The sequence below is a fragment of the Pantherophis guttatus genome, chromosome 3 (genome assembly GCF_059756535.1).
Source record: "Pantherophis guttatus breed Tessera chromosome 3, ASM5975653v1, whole genome shotgun sequence".
Lineage (NCBI taxonomy): Eukaryota > Metazoa > Chordata > Lepidosauria > Squamata > Colubridae > Pantherophis > Pantherophis guttatus.
This window is the reverse complement of record NC_142065.1, coordinates 32,438,402-32,463,438: the sequence shown is the minus strand read 5'-3', so window position 1 is coordinate 32,463,438 and position 25,037 is coordinate 32,438,402. Positions and strand designations below refer to the sequence as shown.

General features: G+C 40.5%; 1 protein-coding gene across 17 annotated transcripts in view; it reads right to left on the bottom strand.

Moving 5' to 3' along the window:
* Positions 1-7,573: 7,573 nt before the first annotated feature.
* Positions 7,574-25,037, bottom strand: part of DLGAP4 (DLG associated protein 4) — a 400,912-nt gene continuing 383,448 nt past the window's right edge. For 10 of the 17 annotated variants that reach the window (XM_034413994.3, XM_034413996.3, XM_034413997.3 and 7 more), the window contains 6 exons: positions 21,220-21,581; positions 17,278-17,369; positions 16,397-16,806; positions 14,757-14,848; positions 12,253-12,405; positions 7,574-7,873 (listed from right to left, as the gene is read on the bottom strand). In XM_034413994.3, the coding sequence (XP_034269885.1) occupies positions 7,655-7,873; positions 12,253-12,405; positions 14,757-14,848; positions 16,397-16,806; positions 17,278-17,369; positions 21,220-21,581 (1,328 nt within the window). In that variant the 3' untranslated portion in view covers positions 7,574-7,654. The other 7 variants (XM_087889205.1, XM_087889207.1, XM_087889206.1 and 4 more) reach the window with 4 other exon arrangements.

Here is a 25,037-nt window from a genome sequence, read left to right as displayed (position 1 = left end):
TACATCAGTTAGGACCGCTCCAAGATAATTGCTATACTTGCTTTGGTTTTCCACCTCTGATTGATTTGATGATATACCCTGTTTCCCCCAAAATAAGACATCCCCTGATAATAAGCCCAATTGGGCTTTTGAGTGCATGGCAATAAGGCCAAGCGCTTATTTCAGGGTTCAAAAAAATATAACAGGCTCTTATTTTTGGGGAAATGGTATGGTGAAAATATGCAGAAATTATTGTGAAAGAGCTCTAAACCAGGCACCACCACCCTCTCGCTGATACCAGCAAAAAAGCCTACATCACAACCTATTTCTGATCATAATGAGGCTGGCTAATGAGCTGTGGGTCTGACTCAGGCTGACAAACGCAGCCTGACTCATTTTGGAAAGAAATCCATTTGCAAGGATTGATTCAAATGAGGCATCTGTAGAAAGAAGCCTTACTAAAGTGTTAAAATGAACAATCCAGGTTTTTGTTCAGCTTTGCCAATCCTGCCAAATGTTGGATCCAGCCTGCTGGATGTTATTTGAGCCTTGTCCTGGTGACATTTTAATTATACCTGAAAAATTTGTTAAAGTAACTTTAGGAGAGTGGGAGGGGCAGAGAGAGCCGGGCAAATGACCCAAACTTTCTTGCAGACTAGGACTGAATGCAGGGGTGAAATCCAGCAGGTTTTGACAGGTTCTGGAGAACCGGTAGCGGAAATTTTGACGAGTTTGGAGAACCAGCAAATACCACCTCTGGCTGGCCCCAGAGTGGGGTGGGAATGGAGATTTTGCAATATCCTTCCCCCAGGAGTGGGGAGGGAATGGGGGTTTTGAGGTATCCTTCCCCTGTAGTGGGATGGGAATGGAGATTTTGCAGTATCCTTCCCCTGCCACGCACGCTAAGCCACATCATGCCCACCAAGCCACGCCCACAGAACCGGTAGTTAAAAAAAATTGGATTTCACCACTGACTCTGTTTTTAAATGGAAGGATTTAATTAAATATTCACTGTCCTTCAGCCTGTCTTTTAGCCACCCACAACATGCTTACAGTCAACTTTCATGCCATTTGTTTTCAGAGTAAACATGCAAAAGAAAAGCAAAAATAAATGAGACAGGACAGAGAAGAGAAAAAAAAAAAAGAATCTTAAATCTAGTTTGTACCAAAACCATTTGTGCTACTCAATACCTTTCTATTCTGAAAACCTATTGTTCCAGAACCATACCTATACACCTCTTCACAATTTTTTGTATTTCTCCTCTACTCGATCCAACCATAACTTTCTTAGTTACCCCCTTACCTTTTTTACTGTTCACATCTTTGTTTTACAATTCAATCCACCTTGTTTTAAGAGCCGTGATGGCGCAGTGATTAGAATGCAGTATTGCAGGCTGACTCTGCCCACTGCCAGGAGTTCGATCCTGACAGACTCAGTTGACTCAGATTTCTATCCTTATGAAATCAGTGAAGTGAGGCCCCAGATTGTTGGAACAATATGTTGATATTTGTAAACCATTTATAGAGTGCTGTAAAGCACTGTGGAGGATATTGAAGTCAAAGTGCTATTTCTATTGACTTATAGCCCTTATTTTCCTTCAAGACTAACATAGTACTTCCTTTTTTCCCATAACAACTACTATGAGTTAACTTAGGCTGAGTGTGACTGGCCCAAAGGCATCCAGTGAATTTCTGTGTCTGAGGCTGAATTCTCCAATGCCAGGCCAGCACTTCAATTACAACCTCACAATGATTGTAACTTCACACTGGCCACTCTTGTTTGCAATCAGTGCATGTTCACGCTTATCATTTTACCACACTAGAGTTTTTTTTTAAAATAAGCTCATTCCTTATTAATTTCAGAAGCCCTAAAAAGTCAAAATTAATCCCGTACTTCCACAAAAAACTGTCCAAAAGAAGAAAACTGCAGTTGGACAACAAAATATTTGACATTTGTCTGTCCCTATGAAGATTCAGTTTGGCCTGCTGCAGTAATGGCAAGCCTTTTGGGCTCAGGATGTCAAAAATTAAAACACTTGACTATGGCTTATTATTTCCCTTCCCAAACAAAACAATTCATCTGCCTTCCCATCAGTCTAGGCAAGTGATGGCTAACCTTTTTGCTGTTGCATGCCAAAAGTGGGAGTTACGCCGGGGGTGTGTGGGGTGCATGCCCACACTTATAATTCAATGCCCCCTGTACTCCCCCTGCTTTTGGCACACAATGGCAAAAAGGTTACCGGTGGGCCTGGTAGGTTCATTTTGTGCCTTCCCCAGGCTCCAGAGCCTTTCTTGGAGCCTGGGGAGGGTGAAAACAGCCTTTCCCACCTCCCCCGGATTCCAGAAACGGCACATTTCCTGAGTTACAGTGGGCCTGGAAGGCCCAAAAATCAGTTGTCTGGTGCACACACGAGCACTGGAGCCGAGCTAGGGCAACGCTCATGTGCCCACAGATATGGCTCCGCGTGCCACCTGTGGCACGTGTTCCATAGGTTTGCCACCACAGGTCTAGGCCATCCTGAACAGCAGCATTCGGTGGCAGTGCTGAGGCTGGACTTGAGGTATAGGGCTCAACTTCTGCTGCTTAGCATCACTGCAACTAGCAACACAGCTGCTACTCAAAAAGGCTGCCTTGCATGCAAGCCTTGGTAAATGAATCTGTTGTGCACCGCTTACTTTCAGGTGGTTTGTTTACAGACCCTTGCAGCAGTTTTAAGGCTGCTTCAGGACACACGAGGTCGTAGATCATGAAGCAGCTTTGAATGCTCTTCCACAGCCTCCGGAGCCTCCCAAAAATGTGAAAGGACACCCCCATTCTTATGCATTTTTTGGAGACTCCGGGGCCTATGAGAGTATTAACCTCTCATGCAACTTCTCACTAATTATGGAATTAAGAGTTGGCCATGGGACTATTCTTGCATAGTAGACTATAATTATTTTATACAGCTTAAAACAGAAATCTAAATGTGGAAATAGACAGGTCTAGTAATCAATAGGACAATAAGTAATTTCCATTGTGTACATAATTTTTTGCTTCTTTTGGAAAGAACATCAATAAAGGACACTACTGTTAGTAGTGTAGATACAGCATAAGTAGAAAGTTAGATGTTGAATTCTACATGGGATGGGAGTTGTATTTCAGTAAGATTTGGGGGGGGGGCTTTTCTTCCCTAATTTAATTTATATATTTTTTATCCTTTGTACCAGTGTGCAACACTATAATTTTAAAATCTTTCACTGTAATTTAAAAAGCCAATATATAAAGAGCACATTTCATTTGTACAATATCATGCAAAATTTGGTGAGCAAGAAAAGACAATTGCCTAAATTAGCTCAATGAAAAAAGAATAAAGAACAGAGCTAGTAATTCAAGTTTAACCTGATAAGAGAATGTTGCTCATATATCCCCAGATCTAAGATATTTGCTATTCTAGTTCAGAAGAAGCATGAAAATAGAAAGAGATGGAATAAGTCACTCAGCACTATGCTGGATCATCGGTACCATACAATTTTATATTAAGGGCTGAGAGAAAATACAATTCTTCCATTTAATTGCTTAGTACTGTTTCAGTACTAATTCTTGTAAGAACACTATTTAGTATCAATCCATACTTTGAATATTTATTCAGGAAAGTTAACAGCAGAGATCAAATGGTCAAGATATAGATCTATTAACCAAATGACTTATTTGTTAACATTCAGCTGCTAAATGATCTCAAAGGAAAATAAAGGAATATAAACAGAATTTGATTTTTTGGATTGGGAAATTATCTAATTTTGTGGCTGAATGTTAAAAGTTGGGGAAAACCACTATTGCTAGACCATCAGGCAATAAACAAACATGGATTTGGAAAAATACTCTTGCAATGCTTTTGCTCATTTATTAAAGATGAATTTGGTCACTAAGAAATGACAAAAATAGTCTAAATTAAATGTCTTGGGTGTTTTCAAATACACTTTCCCTAATCTCACCCATTTTTCCTTTTACATCCGTTTGTTAGCTCTAGAAAGTGGATCAGAGATTACAAGAAGACAGGCATAAGAGCATCAAATAGATCCTTTTGTTTTACTATATTTTTTTTTATAATGGCAGCAAAACTCACATTACAAACTCTTGGGCCATGGGTCTGATACAAGGCTTTAATTTCTTTTTTCCTAAAAAAAACATCCAAGCCCATCATCAATATCAATCACAGTCCTAAGCAATCCTGTCCCTTCTTTTTTTTTTTTTCCTGCCATAAAACTAAGAAATATCACTTAGGGGGACATATTACCATTATTCATGGCTGGGAGGAAACAGGTCATCAAAGTAGTAGGTACATTGCTTTTCAAATCACACAATTGGGTAAATACAACTAGGCAAGCATATATGGAGCACAGTTCCACCAAATGGATTTTTCAGAGCAATTTAAACCCCCGCTCTGTTTACATTCTCTGTTGAAAACAAACGAAGCTGGATAGCAAAACTGAAATGTAAGAAGCAGGGAAACAAGCATAAGGCATCCTGCTCATTTCACAGAATTATTGCTATTAAGAAATTAATTCACCTAAGCATTTGTAGCTCTACCACTAGGTTTAAATCTATTGGGTATTTCCTTGAATCACATAAGAGAAGTCAGATTTGGCCCATTTTATAAATTCAGTCTGTTTATAGGCTGAATTACATTATTAGATTTTAAGGGATCAGAACAAGATCCAGTGAATGCTATCAAGAGTAGATATTGGATGTATTTCCATTATATGAATGCAGTTTTCCAATTCCATTTAAGTCATCCCAAAACATTCAGGGCCCAGAAAGGCACAAATAAAATGTCTTTCTCACTCTTAGGAACTCCAAGATGTGTGGAGTTCAACTCCAGAATTTTGGGTAGAGTATTCTGGGAGTTAAAATCCATGTTAAAATTGTCAGGGTTAAGAAACACTGCTTTACATATGTTTTGAAAAGAAGCTATGTCATCCCCAGACGCAAGATTTGGATCAGAGAGAGGCTACTTTATCGCTAGTATGGGTTTGTAGATAGAATAAGTTAAGTTTTGTGAAGAATCCTATGGTACAATTGGAGGATACAGAAGCAAAGGTGACCACAATATTTCAATTCCTGAAGTATGTATACTTCAGCAAATGTGTCATTTCATGCAAGTGCCACCTATGGAAACTATTTTCAGTGCTCTTTTGAGGATCCAAAAGTAGTTACTATCAAGTAGGCCTTTAAAAGAAAACATTGGGGGAGAAAGATCAGTGCTGTGAGTTTGAAGCAAAGCTGCTGACTTTCTTGTTTTGAAAACCAGCTGACTGCTCTTGCTTTGATCTTTTTTCCATCAAAGCCCATAATTACCTCCCAAGTGTGGTTAGCAATGCTGGAGGCATGCTGAAGACAAGTCCTTGTGTTCAGGACCCCAAGTGTTTTTCAGGACTGTTTCAGAACCCTTGATCTTTACTATTTTTATTGCAACAAACTAACGATGCCAATTCACACAGGGGTGCACATCAGCTAAAAATGCCCCTTTATAAATATGCCTAAGATGTAAAATGGACAAATATATTCTGTGTATATAGCATGTAAGTACATATACCAGAGAAAAGCATGTCTATCTTTTTTCAAGGTAATTGTGTAATTGTGGAAGCAAACACTTCTCTAAAACTGGGAGACCTGTTTTGCTGAATTACATACATTTAAGATTTAATCCCACTGACAAACTGCACGCGGAAACATATACCATGAAACGGAATTCATCAAACACCTGCCCTAATTACTGACATTGCTGCTTTTGGAAATGCAAGTAAAAAAAGTCACATTCCAAGCGTTTCAAATTTTAATAGGAAGAACTGTGAAAGTCAGCCACTAGTTTCAAAAGTTGATCAAGCACCCTCCAGCATCAAAGTAAAGTTATTGGAGAGGGAGAGGAAAATCGAATAAATCAAGTCTCTTTTGAAGCCATACTCTATATGGTCAAGCTTTCACAGATTACAAAATTATACATTAAGTGGGCAGGTAAGAATCTAACACTCCCTATGCATAGACACCATATACAGCATTCACTGACATGATTTTCATTAATGTACCAGTAAAAAAATTCTTTTGGGTTCTGGTCACCTCAGGCTATTCATCGAATACCTTTTCTCAAGTCTCCCCAAATACAGTGCACAGCTTTCTGAGAAGTGTAGAAGTGGAAAACAGGGTGGTGTGGAGGGCAGAGGAGAAACTTAGATTTGGCTGTTTGATTCCTGGCTTCATTGATTAGTTCAAAATAGGTGTGCAGAGGGAAAGAGGAAAGTCAAATGAAATTTCATGATAGTTCCTCCAAAAATATGAGACAGAAGGGGCCAGAATAGCTGAGAGAATATGCAGGGTATATATTTTTGCACACACTTTTACACACATCTAGCTATAGTACATGTAAAAATATATGCTATACATACACCCATCCTCTTGGAGGTGCTTTTTTAAAGACACCATCTGAATGTGTACATGTGTGATTAGCTATGTATGCATTGGTATGTATTAAATTTACTTAGCCTACTAAGTGTATTATGTGCATATGTACACATACATACAGGCAGGCAACTTGCCAACCATCCAATATCTACCTCATTTTTTTTTCAGTACAAAAACCATTGTCTTTCACCATAGAACGTATTAAGTACAACTTTGAAACAGTTTTCCCCTACCCTTTGTATAGCAGCTGGTTTCTTATACATTGATCCTTGCACACAAAATCACATACAAAAAATTGCAAAAGGGAAGAGAGTGCAGGAAAAAAAAGAAAAGTGTGTGCGGCAACATGTGAATCCACCTTGCTTGTGTTTCTTTCAGGTGCCCTGGATGGAAAATCCTCCTTTTGCAGCACTATTCATGGGAGTGTGCAGACAAAACACTTCTCTTATTGCACTATTTTTTTTTTTTTTTTGCTTCCAGGCTATTACAACAAAACACACTGTTATATTTCACAGAATGTGCCCTCTGTTTACATCATTGGACTACAAGATATATTAACCCTAAAGCCTTACTGCCTCCCCCAACCCAACCCAGCCCTGGTCACCCACTCCCATCCCATCTATAAAGGAAATAATAGGTAAGAAAACTGAAGACTGCTGACTAGCAGAGTGCAAGAGTACACGCTGAACGGTGTTTTCTTCTGCAGCACTGTAGAAGAGTTTACTTCTAATACAGTAAATGATGCCATGCAGAGAAAAGGATGGCAAAGAGGAGAACAGCTATAAAATACAAGAAAAACAGTGAGGGTGGAGAGAAAGAGATTCTCGGGGGGTAGAAGACAGAACAAATAGCCAAAGGATTTGGGGTGGGGGGAAGCACAGCATGGCAAGTGCTGAAGGCGGGCAGGGGGGGAGTTTGTTTGTTTCAATTTAGTCCATTTCATGTAAACAAGCTAATAATTCTCCTCAGATTGACAAGTAAAAAGGTTGCAGTTCCAAGTGTAAAGGACTGTGTTTCCAAAAGTTTGTTCAGCCACACCACAGCCAGCGTGAAAGATGGGAAGGAGAAAAACCAAAGCACAGAACCAGGAGAGGTCTAATTGGGAGCCCTTGGCAGGGTTGGCTCTGGTGTCTCTAGATCAAAGAAATCACACTACTGTTTTAGTGAACCCATTTTTTTTTTCCTTTTCCTCTTTTAGTGGTGTGAAAAAAAAAAGTGTTTTCTTCCTCTTCCCTTTGCTCAAAGACGGGTCTGTGCCTCAGGAACGTAGATTTCAATGCTGTCCGCACTCTCAGTGGCAGAGTTTTGTCGAACGGAGGCAGCACGCTTGGCTGCCATGAGGCGTTTGCGAGCTTCCTGGCGCTGCTTGTCCACCGAGTCGGATGCCTTATCCCGGTTTAGCTGAGATTTCGGTTTAGCTGGCTTCTTTGGAACAGGAGGGGGTGGTTTCTTTTCTTCCTTTAGGGAGAATAATAGCAAAAATGTAGAAAACCAGAATCTGTAACTCTAATATTACACAGCACAGGCAGAAGTGGATTTTTTAAAATTAAATGCAGTTGCTACCCTGTTTCCCCCAAAATAAGACATCCCCTGATAATAAGCCCAATCAGGCTTTTGAACTCATGGCAAAAAGCGCTTATTTCAGGGTTCAAAAAAATATAAGACAGGGTCTTATTTTAGGAGAAATACGGTAGTACATCTATGTACTCTATCAAAAATTCCATTCCTGACTCCTTTATTTTAGAGGTAGCTCTCGACTTATGACCACAATTGGGAACAGAATTTCCACTGCTAAGCAATTTGCACTGCTTAGCAATTGCTAAGCAAGGTGGTTGTTAAGTAAATTTGCACCTGATTTATGATTTTTTTTTGGTCACAGTTGTTAAGTGAACCACTGCAGTTGTTAAGAAAATCACATGGTCATTAAGCAAATCTGGCTTTTCCCATTGACTTTGCTTGTCAGAAGAAGCCAGCTGGGAAGGCTACAAATAGTGATCACATGACACCCCCTCTCCCAATACTGCAACTGTTATAAATACATTTCAGTTGCTAAGTACCAAATTTTGATCACATGACCCTGGGGAAGCTACGATGGTCTTAAGCATGAGGACTGGTCAGAAGTCGTTTTTCACAGTATCGTTGTAACTTTAAATGATTGCTAAACAAATGGTTTAAGTTGAAGATTGCCTGTATTTCTTTTCCCTTACCTTTGGTGAGTTTTCATATACCAAATGTAAACTAAGGAATGCAAACTATTACTTAAAAAAGCTAAGTTTTACTTCCCCCATAATTTAAATCCACTTTGCGTGACTAGATTTTAATCTAAAATTGCTTTCAATGATTATAAGGTGAGAAATATTTTTTTAAGGCAAAAATAGAACAAATTTGTCAAAACACCATCACTATTAAATTAATTTAAGGCAATAAAATTCAGGCTGTATTGAACCAAATTTGAAATAAAATAACTACCTTAAAACTCCAGTTACATTATTCAAAATGACAGAATCAGTATATAACGGGGGTATCAAATTCAGGTCGTCACGGCGGCATCACATGACATATCGGGACTTTTTCCCCCTTTGCTAAACTGGGCGGGGGTGGAGCCAGCACATGACGCACCTGGCCTGCGGGCCGCGAGTTTGACACCTCTGGTATATAACATCATTTACAAGCATCAGAGTTAAATTTAATCCAGTAACATAGAGACACAATAATGGACAGGACCAAAATAAGATTCAAAGAGAATCTTACCCTAACCCTAACCTTGACAAGGAAGCATGGATTGTTCAAATGCTGCATTATCTTTCACTACAGATATATAGACTTAGGAACAAAGAATCAACAGTTTTTAGAAGTAACTTCTCCATATCAAAAGCATTGCAAAATGCCATGGTTTGGGGGCATGGCTTCTGGACAGAAGAAAACTTTATTTTGGACTGAACCACTCCCAGGACACCTTGAGTTGCTTCTAAGTCAGAAAGGTTATTTGTGAAAATCACCAGATCCCCAACAGAAGGGTTCTGGGCAGCCTGGATGGGAATAGAATGTTCAAAACTTCTCTGGAATATTCTGTCCCCAAAATGGAGAGCTTTGCACATCTGTACCTTTAACTTTCTTTGCTCTTTGCTAGATTTAAAATTGCAATCAAGAGTATCCACAGCGGGAGTGAAAAAAATATCAAGGTAGTGATTATGACCCTGTGTTCATATATCAAACTGAATCAATTTTCCTAAACAAACTACCAGTTTGATTTGACAATTTGAATTAAATCAGATGGAAGAGATGTACACTCAGGAAACTATTTACAATATGCAACATGAATACGAGCAGAGTAATTAAACCACAGTCGCTCCAAGTTTTGCAAACTATCAGAACTCTTTACACCTTTTCGGATACATTAATAAGGTAATGTTGAAGGAATAATTGAAGTACTTCACATTTCATGTTAAACATTGTGAATAATCAAAATAACTAAATAAAGTTATCAATTTCTTTAAAGTGCTGTATAGAAAACTTGTCAATTTCAAATATAACAGGCGGGTTATATTTGGGAAAAGTATATTTCAAAATAACGTGGGGGAAGGATTCCTAAACTTGAAGTTAACATGTGTGGCTGCTTTTGTAGACAACAACAAACATGTTAAAAGACAGTGGTGCAGTAAGTTATTTTGAACAATTATTGCTGGCTATTGAAAGAACTTCACAAGCTTTCCAGACAATGCACAATTTTAACTGTGTTGGTATGAAAACCTAAATAGGATCAGATATAATTAGTATTTAGGTAGGAGATCTCCAGGAAATACTAAATATGTAGGCTGAGTTGAGAGTTGATTATACTTTTGCACTGTTGCCAAAAACCCCATGGATATATCCATGGTCAACTGCAGTCAAGTTTGATTTGAAGGTATATAGATTTCCATTAAGTTCTACACTAATTAAAATCAAATGCCTATTTTTGCTCCTGAATCAACCTGTCCAACAGGGGTGAAATTCACTTACCTTCACTACCGGTTCGCAAATGAGCATGCGCAAAGCCTTCTGCACATGCGCAGAGGCTGAAAATCGTCACAAAAAGGGGACATTATGACATCCGCACAGGTGGGCAGAGCCTCCTGCAGCTGCTGCTACCAGTTCGCCTGAGCCGGATATAACCGGCTGAATTTCACCCCTGCTGTCGGGGTTCTGAGGTCATCTTTGGAAAGACTCTTTCTCTATCCAATGTAAAGCAAAGGAAGTGGTGCCCTATTTATGGAAGTGCCATTATAGAGATGTTTGCCCCATATTCTATTTTCTCAGGAACAACTGGGGTTTTTTACTCCTATAACCTTTTAAATTTGTTTGTGATGGTCTGTTTCATGGTCTGACTGAGACCTTAGGAACACGGTGGCTCAGTGGCTAAGACACTAAGCTTGTTGATCGAAAGGTCGGCAGTTCAGCGGTTCGAATCCTTAGTCCCACGTAATGGGGTGAGCTCCCATTACTTGTCCCAGCTTCTGCCAACCTAGCAGTTTGAAAGCATGTAAAAAATGCAAGTAGAAAAATAGGGACCACCTTTGGTGGGAAGGTAACAGCGTTCTGTGCGTCTTTGGCGTTTAGTCATGCCGGCCACATGACCACGGAGACGTCTTCGGACAGCGCTGGCTCTTCGGCTTTGAAACGGAGATGAGCACCACCCCCTAGAGTCGGGAATGACTAGCACATATGTGCGAGGGGAACCTTTACCTTTACCCTTTTAAATATACAATAATTTTAACAAGTTGTATTTATTATTTATTTATTTATTTATTATTTATGTAAAATATCATATTATATACAGATTTGTACAGGATATCTGGAAGCATGGCAGTACAGGTAGTCCTTGAAATATGACCACAACTGAGTCCCATATTTCCATTTTGCTCAGTTTCAAACCTTTCTTGCCACTGTTGTTAAGTGAAACAATGCAGTTGTTAAGTAACATGGTGGTTAAGTGAATCTGCCTTCCCTATTAACTTTTGTTTGTGAAAAGATCACAAAAGTGATCACATGACCTCACTGCAACTGTCCCAAACAGATGCAGTTGCCAAATGTCTGAATTTTGATCAGGGGCCCATGGAGATGCTGCATGGTTTTAAGTCTGAAAAACAGTCACTTTTTTCAGTGCTGTTGTAATTTCAACTAGTCAATAAAATGAATGGTTGTAAATTGAGGACAACCTGTAATCTTTTAAATTAAAATTAATTACACGAAGAACCAGTGGTGAAATGTAAAATTTGTTACTACTGGTTCTGTGGCTGTGGCTTGGGGGGGGGGTAATGTGACTGGGTGGGCATGGCCAACTTTTTTTTTTTTACTTTTAAAAGTATTTTTTCTACAACCTCTTTGGCTGAAGAGGTTGTAAAAAATGCTTTTAAAAGGCTCTGACGATCAGGCAACTCAGCTGGGATCCTTTTAAAAGCATTTTTTCTACAACCCCTTCGGCCTTCACACTTTTTGGCCGAAGAAAAAATGCTTTTAAAAGTAAAAAAAAAAGCTTCTGATGATCGCACAGCTCAGTTGGGCATGGGGGTGAGGGGGGTGGGCAGGGATTTTTGCTACCGGTTCTCTGAACCACCCGCCATCATCGCTACCGGATCAGGCGATCCCGTCCGAACCGGGAGCATTTCACCCCTGTGAAGAACATAATCAAGCGTGCATACTTCAATAAATTTCACCAGACAACTAATCCTAATTTCCTAATTTGCATTTAGGATGAAGCACTAAGATGTTCAACATGGACAAGAGACATTCTATATAAACCCATAAAAATGACATAATGTACACTGTAGGAGTTTGACTCCGGTATTCTTGATGCTTACCTTCTTCTCCAATGGCTCCGTCACCTGCCAACCATTAGCTTTCAGGTGGTACAGCTCATCAAATTTCATGCTGATGTCTTCAATGGACAACTGTAAGAGATCCCAAAACCCAGCAAGGTCCTGTGCTGTGGGCCTAGGATTGGAATTGGGGTTCTGCAGTGAACAAATAAGGCAGGTGAAGTTCTCCCAAAACGTTGCAGTTCATTTAGAATTAGAAAAAAATGAATTGAACTTGATTTGAATTGCAGATAGTTTTAAAGTTCTTCTAACAGAAATGAACAGATCTAAGTTCAGGTCCATTTTATGCATGATTTGAATGCAAGTAGCACGTGCAATTTGGTGACATGAACTTTATTTCTTTTATATCAATGTTTTACTACATAACAGAGTAGGCTGCTTTTATTGTCAATACTATTTTGGTTGATTGATCCTGCATTCGCCAAGCAAAGAAATTTCTCAAGAGCAATATGCAATTGCATTGTAGCCTATTCTGAACAAGAATTGAGGCCTATTCTTTGCCATCAAGGATAATTATTGAGAGCACCAGGTGTGGCAAAGAAACTAATACAATACTTGTCTTCAATTTTTTACCCCCAAGTCTTCAGGAGAATCAAAGGCAATCTTAAATTTGTCATTTGGCATCTGGCACTGGCATGAAGATAAACGTCCTATAGATCAATAATCACCAATCAATAATAACTATATATTTAAAAATTGTTCTCATCTGATGGTGGGGGGATGATGTTCCACAGGTTGGGTGTCACAGTGGAAAAGGCTCTCCTCTTAGATTCCATCAGATGGAATCCTTAGCAGATGGGACTTACAAATGGACTACTGCAATGTGTTCCACATGGGGCTCCCCTGGAAGAATACCCAGAGATGTTAGTGGATGCAAAATGTAGCAGCCTCCGATACGATGGGTGGATGCAATTGGGGAGAGGTGGACCATCAACTAGCCTAGCCTCATGTTAAATATGGCTTGAAACATCAAAACCAGCATCTTGAATTGCACCCAGAGGCAAACTGGTAATCCATGCAGCTCACAGAGCAGAAGTGTGAGGGGCATAGTAACTGCCTGCACTGTGACATTTTGCATCTACTGAAGCTTCTGGATACTCTTCAAGGGGAGCCCCATGTGGAGCACATCACAGTAGTCCATTTGTGAGGTGACCAGGACATGAGTAACTGTGAGCAGAGCCTCATGATCCAGTTGCACAAAAGCCCTCTTAGCCACAACTGCCACCTGCTCCTCAAGTAATAATCATAAATCCAGAAGGACCCCCAGATTTTGCACTGGATGCAGTGCCATCCTATCTGCACCAAAGATAGTAAAGTCCCAGATCCAGAAGGCCCTAAGACCCAAAGCCACTCGGTCTTGCCCCCTATCCTGCTCATGCCATAGAATATTCAAACATGCAAGCAATGCCATTTCTGTCCCATGTTGAGTACAGACTGAAAGGGGTCCAGATAATTTGCTTCATCCAAATTTTGTTAAAGCTGCTGCTTTAACAACCTTCCCTGAAATAGGGAGGTTCTTGAGATGAACCAACGCTTCCTTGGTACATTCATCTAATTAGAATGAAAAATTCACCACCATAAGAACCAATCCACATGTTCACCTGTCAGGCAGTCTTAGCCAATCAGAAGAGGCATGAATCTAATGAGCTAGTAGCCGAGCTCACGGTCATAAGGATCCTGTCCACTTCTTCATGCTCAGCCCATTATACCATTCCCTATAACAGGGCAGGCTTTTGCCCCAGGCATATCCATAGGACCTGCACCAAAGCTAACTGGGAATGAATTCAAGTAACTTTATCTGACAGATGCTCTGAAAATTTCTCTGCACACTCTTGTAGATGATTCTCTTGAGTTCTCTCCACCCAGAAGAGTGCAAGTCACCCAGAACAAGGCCACTGGGCAGCAATCCACAGATGCAATAAGAGCAGAGACATATTGTCTGCCACAAGGTAAGTCCCCTGTTCAGATGAATTCAGTCTTTGTTGACCTCCAGTGGTGCTTTAGACCAGGGGTCTCCAACCTTGACAACTTTAAGCCTGGCGGACTTCAACACCCAGCAAAGCTGGCTGGGGAATTCTGGGAGTTGGGGTCCACCAGGCTTAAAGTTGCCAAGTTTGGAGACCCCTGCTTTAGACATCACTTTTCCCATTTCACCTTCCTTAACTGTTCCATAAATCATGGAAAGTAGCAGGATCCATGGGAAAGGTCACATGGACATACACTGGATTCAACTTCACAGCCACCTTCTTGTACCAAGTGGTAACTAAAGTCTCAGTTGGACCATGAAACAGACCATCACAAACAATCCCAGTTCCTTCTGGAACCCCCTTCTGCCTCCATTCATTGCCAGGGGTGGACCAATATTACCCGCACTCTCTCTGAATCCAATTAAATAGCCACCCCAGAGTGGAGATGGGTGGCTATAAGACTATATGCCATGCTGGAGGAGCGAGTTTGATACAAATAGCAGAGATTCGCACACTCACCAAGTTTTGGTCACAGAGGCCACGGAATTGCTGGAATTTCTGTGACATTAGTAGTTGTGCACTGCCCACTGCACTGAGGACTTTGCCTAAGACTGAATATGATAGATAGATAGAAAGAAAGAAAAGCAGTCAAGCGAGATGAATAATTCAAAAAACAGAAAATGCCAGGAGATTTAAGGTAAAAAGACTCACTTTTGACCTTTAGGCATATTTATCTCCTCCCCACCCACTCTTCCAAGAACGGGTCTAGGACTTTTTGGCTCGAACCCTTGGCGCTGCCTGTTTCTCCACCAGGGTTTCGCCTCCGCGTTATTACGCCTCGGCACTTTGGGCCACGGCCCCTCCGTCCCAGTCCCTTCGCCGTGGCCCATTCACCCCAGTACAGTTCGCGTTGGGCTTTTGGGCGCACAGGACAGTTTGTAGCCAGCCACAGGAAGAGGCCCTGGGAACCTCTACAGCCCCCCTCTCCCCCCGTCTTTTGTGGCTGGATCCCTCTCCCACGCTGCAGTTCAGAGCCTCCCTCTGAACTGCAGCCCCTGCTCTACTCCCAAAGCCCCCAAGCCCCTGCACCGATTGGCTTTGAATTATTCTATGCGCCCAAAAGTACGACGCGAACTGTACTGCAGTGAATGGGCCACGGCGAAGGGACTGGGACGGAGGGGCATTGGCCCAAAGTGCTGAGGCATAATAATGCGGAGGCGAAACCCTGGTGGAGAAACAGGCAGTGTCAAGGGTTCGAGCTGAAAAGTCCCATTCCGTCCAAGAACATAACTATTTCACTCCGAGCCATTAAAGGCAAGCCATTACAAATGACTTCTGGGATTTTTTTTTGTCAGTGCATATTTGGTTAGCTCTTTCTACTGCCTTTCTTTCTACTGCCAACATCAATTGCCTGTACAGAAATGGCAGGCAGCCACACTGCTGAATGACGCTTTGTTTCTGATAGAGCCAGTGAAGTCTTCAGGGGAGGCAGAAAAAGTTGATCTCCCAAGGCTATTTCCCCCACAGTCAACCCTTTTCACAGTATTTGTGGCCAGAAAGTAAACATTCAAGAATGCAACTTTCTAAGCATAGGTTTGTGATCCAGGACTTCTAATCGTCATAGGTTTGTAAACACTCTGATGAGTGGATAGAGCCCAACGGCCTATATTCCATAACAAATGAATATTTTAGAAACTGGTTTGTTGCCACAAGGAGATTTAGAACTTCCTGGCCTACTCTCTTCCTAACCACACTGAAAAATCTCAGAAAAAAAGATTCCTATTGAAAACTCCCCATCCTGTACATTTAACTTTCTTCAGAATTATAGAGTACTGTTGGCACCATGGTCTCTTTCTAAATGAAAGAAAGATGCAACATTTCTCTCCATGGTATCAGTGAAAGCAAAGAAGTGGCACACCATATCAATTGGAACAACTATTTTCTTCATTGACTATGGTTAATCACAACTGAAACCTGAAAAAAGGAGGAATTAAAGATATACAGAGTTCTGCTGTTTACCTGCACAATCCCTAGCGTAAAGAAATAGCCCTCCTTCCAATAACTTGCTTTTGGGCCTAGCTCTGCGCTCGAGGCATGGAAAGATTTTGCTTACTTTAAGCTTCAAATCTCACTAAAGCCAGGTTATCATCCTTGCTCACCTTCTTCAGAGAGATTATTCTCTTTAGTCTCTTGGTCCATCTGTCGACACCACCCTTCCAACCTTTCCGTCTCTGCCTGCAGTAGCTTCTGAAACCAGTACCCATCCCTTCGGCAAGCTCCCGGCTGTGTTGGTTCTGATGGAGTGTTGGTGGATGTTTCAAGCCAAGGATCAGGAGGAGGGAGAGAGGAAGGTTCCAGGGCTGGGTCATTGCTATCTCCATAGGAGAGGGTTTTCTTGCTCTCAGAGGGCATGGCTGCTTGCCTCGTGTTAGCATCAAGGTTATTGGAGTTGTTGCAGGGGGAACAATCAGCAAGGTTTCTTTCAGTTGATTTACAGGTAGAATTATTCAGCTCTTGAGAGTCAGAATCTGTATCCTGTTTGTTGGACATGCTGTGAGAGTGGCTGTTGCTATAAAATGAAAGAGGGGCAAGAGACAGTCAGGAAAAGCGGCCCTTACAGAGGGCTGGTTCTATTCCCCAGCACGCAGAGACAACCATATGTATTTGTTTATGCATCTGCAGCTGAACTGCATTTCCTTGCCCATCTTTCCCTGCACACAAATACACACACTATACATGCAGACAGACGAAATTATAAGGTTGCCTGCTTACTGCAGTAGGGCATCCAAACAAAAACTGGCACGCATCTGTAATTACATCTCCCGTTCTATTGTTCAGTTCAGACTCCCAATGATTCTCTTACATGACTAAGCCTCTTTGTTTTGGTGAGAGCACTTGCTGTTGAGAAAGGGTTTGGGGATCACCACTACCCAAGCGGTGATTTGGAATAGGAAAAAAGAAACTAAGCTACAAATTGAGAGATTGCAACTGCATGGTTTTTTTTTCCTTTAAAAAAAAAAACCCTGTGTCTTCCACTTACCGCCACTCGTCCTCTACCTGTACCCCGATGGACTGGAATTTGGTGGCTGATGGAGGGAGCTCCTCTTTTGCCACTGGTTGAAGGCAGTCAACCTTATTAACAAAAAGATACAAACAAAAAAAACAAAAACACAAAAACTTGCTGCTAGAATTCACATTAGAAGGGAAGAGGCATGCATGCACACAAACACACAGATAGTGATCATGCAGACACCACACACCAAAAGGCAGCAAAAGTTTTTTTTGTTAAGATCAGGAAGAATCTGCAATGGAGCCAATCAGAATGCCCAGCATTGGCTCAGAGTGGCTAAAAGTTCTGAATGAGGATGGGGAAAGAAGGAAAATTAGGCTTATGGCTCAGTAGCCAAAGTTACACTGTCCTACTAAAAGATAACCTTAAAAGGCAATTTTCATTCATTTTTTAAATTCTGTTTACTAGGTTAATTTTTAATTGAACAATTAGCTGCTTGTTATTCAAATTTCTGTCTTTAAAAGGTCAGATATACTGTTAAATAAAATGAACTAAAAGAAATTTTAGAGGTATGAGAACAGAAATGCAACCAAGGCAGACTACTGATATCTATATATGTATAGATATCTAATATAACTACAGAATTTATTTTAATTTATTTTAATATGATCTGAATGTAGAATCAAGCTTTACCATGCATCAAGTCATGTAAAAAGGAAATACTTTCACCTAAATGCTGCTTAGATTGTCCAACAGACCTTAGAACAATTCGTTTAGAGACAAATTTATAACTGATAATTTAATATTTTTTAACTGTTACACATGCATGAGGGCAGAAACCCAAACTGAATCAGTTCTTTATTTGCATAATGAAAGCCAATGTCAAAATAGCACCAAAAGCTTATGTAGATTTGCTCAACAAAGCTTGTGGCCCTCCTTAAAGTCTTTTGATGAAGGTGTATCAGTGCACGTAGGGCAGTGCAACTAATTCCAACATGCCATCACTTTTTATTCAACATGGAAAGTCTTGAATCTTCCCAACAGTGAGTCTTCCTAAGAGTGAGGACAATTAACCAGTGGAACAGCTTGCCTTCAGAAATCGTGGACGCTCCATCACTGGAGATTTTTAAGAAGAAACTAGACAGTCACTTGTCTCAAATGGTATAGGTTCTCCAGCTTTAGCAGGGGGCTGGATTAGAAGACCTCCAAGGTTCTGTTCTGTCCTATTCCTATTCCTATTCCTATTCCCATTCCCATTCCTATTCCCATTCCCATTCCATTCTTAAAACTAAGCAAATGCATCATTCAGAGCTATCTTTGTGACAATGTAGCGCCAAGACCAAAATATTACATAGAATAACAGAATGGCATGATGCCAAAGGGAGTACGGTCATTCTCTGAATACGCTCTTTTACGCAAGGGTAAATAAACATTAGAGGATAAGTAATAGTTAAACTTCTTCCCCATCAAGATTTCAGAAATGGAAAACTCTTGTACCACAGAAAAGCCACTTATTGTAAAGAGGTTGCCACTTTAAAGTGGAACTATAATCTCAACCTCTAGTCATGCCTCATGACAGTTAATTCTGCAAACACCCCAGGCTGCTTCCCATGTGAAACCTGTCTCTGTCCACTATTACAGGATTTCTGTTTGTGTCCTTATCCTTCTAAAGCAGTGTTCCCTAACCTTCCGGCAGATCGGCGTGTGATGGTGGTGGGAGAAAGGGGATAGTTCCATGTGAGCGGTGGGTGAGTGTGGTCGCAGCTGTGCTTGTGTGCTTGCCTGCCGCTTCCGTGGCCCGGTTCTGAACAAGCTGCGGCCCAGTACTGGTCCACAGTCCAAGGGTTGGGGACCCCGGTTCTAAAGGGCTACTACTGTATCAGGAAAATGTGATCACAAAACTTCCTATAAAATAGCAATTTAATAATCCTGAATTAACCCTTTTTTCATGGCTGGATACAGGTAGTCCTTGGCTTATGACCACAATTGGGATCAGAATTTTGGTTGCTAAGCAATGGAAATTGAAGCTTGTTAAGTGAGTCACTTGTTAAGTCCAGTTGCCTCCTGAAAAAGCACCTTTGGGACACTTGTTAAGTGAGTCAATTTATGACCTTTTTTGCCACTGTTAAGTAAATCACTATAGTTGTTAATGGCTATTTATCAAATCTGACTTCCCTCATTGACTTTGCTTGTCAGAAGCTGACTGGGAAGATCCAAATGATGCTTACTGGACCTCTGGACTTGGCAACTCTTATAAATACATTGACTGCCAAGCACCTTGATCATGTAGCTACAGGGATGCTGTGATGAGCATAAGTGCGAGGATAGGTTATAAGTCACTTTTTTTTCCAGTGATGTTGTAACTTCGATTGATCCCTAAATGAATGGTTTTAAGTCAAGGATTACCTCTAGTGTAACATTCTTACCATGTTCATCAGATTGCCTAGAAATTTCCATGGTATTAAGTGGCTACATTCCTTACAAAATATAACTAATGATTCTTTGATAGAAAGCTGTATCAAACATGGCAGAATGCTATGCTTAACAGTTTCAACAGTTCCATAAAATGTCTTTTTCAAAATTCCTGTATTAGAATATCTGCAAAGGCAAAGCCCAAACTAAGTGACATTTTATTGACTGACAAGAATAAGCATGTGATGATGTTCATGATGCGAAAAAGACAACAACTGGGTTTTATTTCAAATACCTTACTTCAGAAGCAGGCTGATTAGATTTCGTAAAACACATGCACTCTCTCTACAGCAGGGGCGTCAAACTGATGGCGTCATGGTGGCATCACATGACACATTTTCCCCCTTCGCTAAACCGGGCGTGGGCATGGCTAGTGTGTGACGCATCCGGCCCATGGCCCAGGAGTTTGACAGCCTCTGCTCTACAGCAATTTGGGAGAGCTGAAATGGAAATCACATGCATATATACATCTTTGATTCATGAACTTCCTTTTGTGACCATTTCTTGACTCAAAAAGGAAGGCTAAATACTTGGTTGCTCTTCAGTTTATTTAACATCAATTATTTTATCTCATGGCACACAAGTGGACATTTATTTCCAAATATGGTGCTTTTCCATGCTTCCATGTAATCTAATTAGTAGATTAGTAGATTTCCTAAAAGCCTCATCAGGATGTTATGTTTACTTCCTCTCCTGCTTTTCCATTCTTCTATGGCAGGAGTGGGGAACTATGGTCCTTTTATGATTTGTGGACTTCAACTCCCAGAATCCCTGAGCCAGTGATGGTGGCTCAAGAATTCTGGTAGTTGCAGTCTACAAGTCATAAAGCGGCCATATTTCCCCACCTCTGTTCTATTCCCTGTTATCTTATTCTGTAGAAGCATGGCCAAACTTTATGGCAGCAATACTCAAATAAAGCAGTTCTCTGCATTCTACATTTAACATACCAATTCAGAGGTAGATCTCCTGCTTCTGTGTTTGAGACAATTACATGCCTTTCTTAATATACTTTGACCAGAAATTATCTACCTTTGTCTTTCCCCAAGCTAAATCTCTACAATTTTTTACAAATAACTTCAATCTTAATTATCACTGATAATTGTAGGAAACATAAGTAATTAGACATTACTTCTGTTCAGAAATGCCTTAAGGGATGACCTTAGTTCTACCTGCTGTCTTTTTTCTGTGGCCTCCTATACATCAGAATGGGCATGGTGATTTATTCCACCTAGGCATGGTGATCTAAAGGGAATATATGAGAATGAAACAATTTCCTTAACATAGCAGAGCTTGCATGTTTTTAATTGAATCTTTGTGTTGCTTAATTTATCCAATGGCATTTTTTCTCAAATGCCCCCTCCCCCGCGTTTTATAAAGCCAAATCACTCCAGAAGCATGCAATAGCATCGATCCCAGTGCAGTTAAACAGGTATGCACATTTACAGAAATGGTTACAGTAAGATCATCTTCTAGTAGTAATGAAAACAAACAAGTCCATACTTGTATTCCTATAGATGACAGCTTCCTTTTGGGAATGTTCTCCACCTTTGGCTCTTCGTTAGTCAACGTTCCTTTGTCGCTCTTCAAGGATGCATTTTTCTGGGGTAACTCAGGAGGCTCATTGGCTGGAGTGGTGATGTTTCCTCTCGTTACGCTAGGTGGCCTATTACTGTCTAAGCTATCTGAGGAATTGCTCAGTCCCGACTGGCTGTTGACTTCACTCTTTTGGTCCTGGTTGTCCAGGTAGTTGTCCTGTGCCGATTCAGTGCTGCTCTGCACTGTGACAGAGATGAATGGCTTTGAGGTGGTCCGAGGTGGGACTGGTGGTGGTGTCTTTTTATAGCCCACTAGGCATGCCGAACCTGCGACAGTGGAGGCAAGGAAGTGTGAAGGGACAGAAGGGTCATGGAAGAAAGAAAGAAAAAGCAGCAAAAGATCTAGTGAATAGAGAGCAAATGCAAATCTCTGTACTAAGAGAAGCTCATAAGCACCACTGCAAAATGCCCCCGTCTAACCAGCAAAAAAAAAAAAAAAAAAAGCACACAGCAGCCCGAACAAGCCAGCACTACCTTGCTGTGAAAATCAAGAGGAACATTATAACACAGACTGGAAGATAATGAAAGAAGTGAAGAACACCCTTCCAGAAAGTATAAAGCAAGATTTGGTTGCTACAGAGCCACCTTGGCAGCCTGTTGTTTTAATTTTGCATTTAAGCTCCTGGTTAGGCCATCTCTTGGTATTTGAAATGATCAGTTGACAGCCTCAGTATCCTGACTAAGCTGATATACCTAAAAAAGGAAAAAACGCCACAAAGGATTCGGTCAGAAAATATTCATATTTTTTTTTTAAAAAAATTGATTTATATGCCGCCCTTCTCCGGAGACTCAGGGCGGCTTACAATGCGTTAAGCAATAGTCTTCATACTTTTGTATATTTTTATACAAAGTCAGCTTATTGCCCCCACAAACTGGGTCCTCAATTTACCTACCTTAGAAAGGATGGAAGGCTGAGTCAACCTTGAGCCTGGCGAAATTTGATCTTACTTTAATTACAGACAACTGGTGTTAAATTACAGTGCTTAGTCTGTTGAGCTATCCAGGCTTCTTCATGATTTTATTAATAAATAAAAGTTATTGTGTATTAAAGCTGTACTGATGACTACTTGGATTCTGGAACTAGACTCAAGAGTAATTCCCCATTTTTCTTCATGCAGAATAGAATGTGTGAAATATTCCAGAGATATAGCCATATTCATCTGTCATAGCCAAGACAGACTCACTGAAGGGGTGCCCAAATCTTTCCACATACCATATTCACCGTTTTCATATTTTGAATCAGCAAATCTCTGAAATATTAAGTATATATTCAGGTTCATGGAAAGGTTTTGGATTAAATTTTGTACATATAGAAGTTGTTCCAGCCTCTGTTCATTAGGAATTTATTGAAACATACAATATGATCAAAGATGCCTAAATGTTTGTGAACAGCTATAGATACTGGCTACTTTCTTTTGATGCATATAGAATTTTAAGTTTCAAGCATTTCCCCCCACAGAAAATAGCATTTCCGAAGTTGGCATTTCCTATGAGTAACTATCAAATGATTCCAGACAAGTATTTGTTTCCTCTAATCTTGGCCAATGCCGAATGGCTTACTGACAGTCGGGCAAGATTTATTTTTTTTCATGGTTATTTTAAGGTATACTTTTTGGCAGGATCCCATGTTAATAAATCAACACAAGAGCCAAGAATATTTTTCATATGTATCTTATTTTTTTCTTTTCCCCCTAAGACTTATTTTCGAACACTATAGCTTATATTTTTAGGGTCTTAATTTTTTGAAGAATTTTATTGTAGCAGTTTTAAATGATTGTATTGTGGCAGGGAACAACAATTATGGTGAAAGATCTTTCTGTTGAAAGGATAACAACAGTGTTGACACTCTGGAGCCCAAAGTGCCAGCATATGTATTGATGAGTTTTTAATGTATTTACTAAGAAAACCTGGACTGAAATCAAACATATTTCTTACTCACTTGCAGTTTGAAAAGAAAGGTGAAGTATACATGTTCCGATGCAAAATGGAACAATTGTGTATGGGGCCAGAAGTATTCTAAACCAGTTTGAATAAACTGACCAGTAGTATTACTCAGTTCCACCTACCGTGTTTCCCCAAAAATAAGATCCAGTCTTATTTTCTTTTGACCCCCGAAAAAATGGCTAGGGCTTTTTTTCAGGGGGTCTAATTATTGACTCACTTCGTGGCAGCAGCACCAACAGCCCCGCCCAGCAGGAGCCCGCTGCTGGCCCACTCCTTCTGTGGCCACTTGCTGCAGCTCGCAAGCGTAGTCCCCAGCCTCCATTTTGCCTTCAGAGCCTTCCCGAATGCCCTCTGCAGCTGAGAAACAGGCTCTGGATTGATGCGTGCGGTGCCCCCTGCCTTCCGTTTCGCCATCAAAGTCTTCCAGAAAGCCCTCTGCAGCCAAAAAAACCAGAGCTACGGTGCTGTGTTATCGGCTGCAGAGGGCTTTCCGGAAAGATCTGGCGGCAAAATGGAAGCCGGGGGCGCCACATGTGTCAATCTGGAGCCCATTTCTCAGCTGCAGAGGACTTTCTGGAAGGCTCTGATGGTGAAACGGAAGCCAGGGGGTGACACATGCAAGCTGTGGCAAGTGGCCGCAGAAGAAGTGGGCCTGCAAGGTGAGGCAGGTGTCGGGGTGTGCAAGGCCTGGTAAGTAGGGCAGTTAATTACAGCTTAATTTGAGGGTAGGGCTTGTATCGGGCGCACATGTAAAAATTAAGCTAGGACTTACTTTCGGGGTAGGTCATATTTTTGGGGAAACACAGTAGTATAATAAGGCCTCCTGTCTATAAGAGGATGTCTTTAACCCTAAATGGAAAACCTGGATTAAAAAACTCACACAAGTTCCAGTATTCCATCTTCATTGGTGCTAATATTATGATTCACAATAATTTGTTTCTACACTTCCAGTATTTTTTAAAAAGCATAACTTTATGTTAAGGGCCTTATATTTCTGGTAGATATACCTACAAGAGAAATCTATCTTGCAATATCTACAGGTACAGGAATTATCAGGCAGAAAACAAAGATGGTTTTTGAAGCGTTGACACATTTGTATTCAGCACTGGAAAGAGAAATTTCTAAAGTAGTTTGTAAATTTACAGCTAATTGCTACAATGCAAAAGACAGATTCAATGTTTGTTTTTTAAAAAAGACCACAAAGTTAAGGGAATTGATTAAAAGCCAAATCATTCATAGTAATGAACAAAGTACATATGGAAAAAAGCACAATATAAGGAAAATAACTTTTATATCTGTCATGGCTAATTCACTTGTCTTTGTTAAAAGCAGCCAATGACTTACTGTTTAATCATGCTCCCTTTGGCAGCACATCTACTATTTATTTAATCAAACCCAGCTGAGATTGTGAATCTACTCCATCTAAAAAAACAAAAACCTTGTTGTAGACTAAGACTCCTGACTGCACTTTACAGCCATTCCATTTGCAAGTAACCAGCTTTCTAGATGTTTTCAGTATTGCTATATTTAATGGAATATATGCTTAAAAAAAAGAAACTGGAAAGTAATGGACACAAGAACTAAGTATCTACTAACTGGGAAACCTTTGATTAAAATAATTTTAAAATATTAGAATTTTTGCACACTCTGCACACTGAACAGTTTGAATTTTGAGAGCATATTTTAGGTGGTCTGATAAAACAGCTGTTGTGGATGCGGCCAATAATAAAATATGCATTTTCTGGAAGGCAAACAGCTGAGATTGGTCCTCACCAGCTC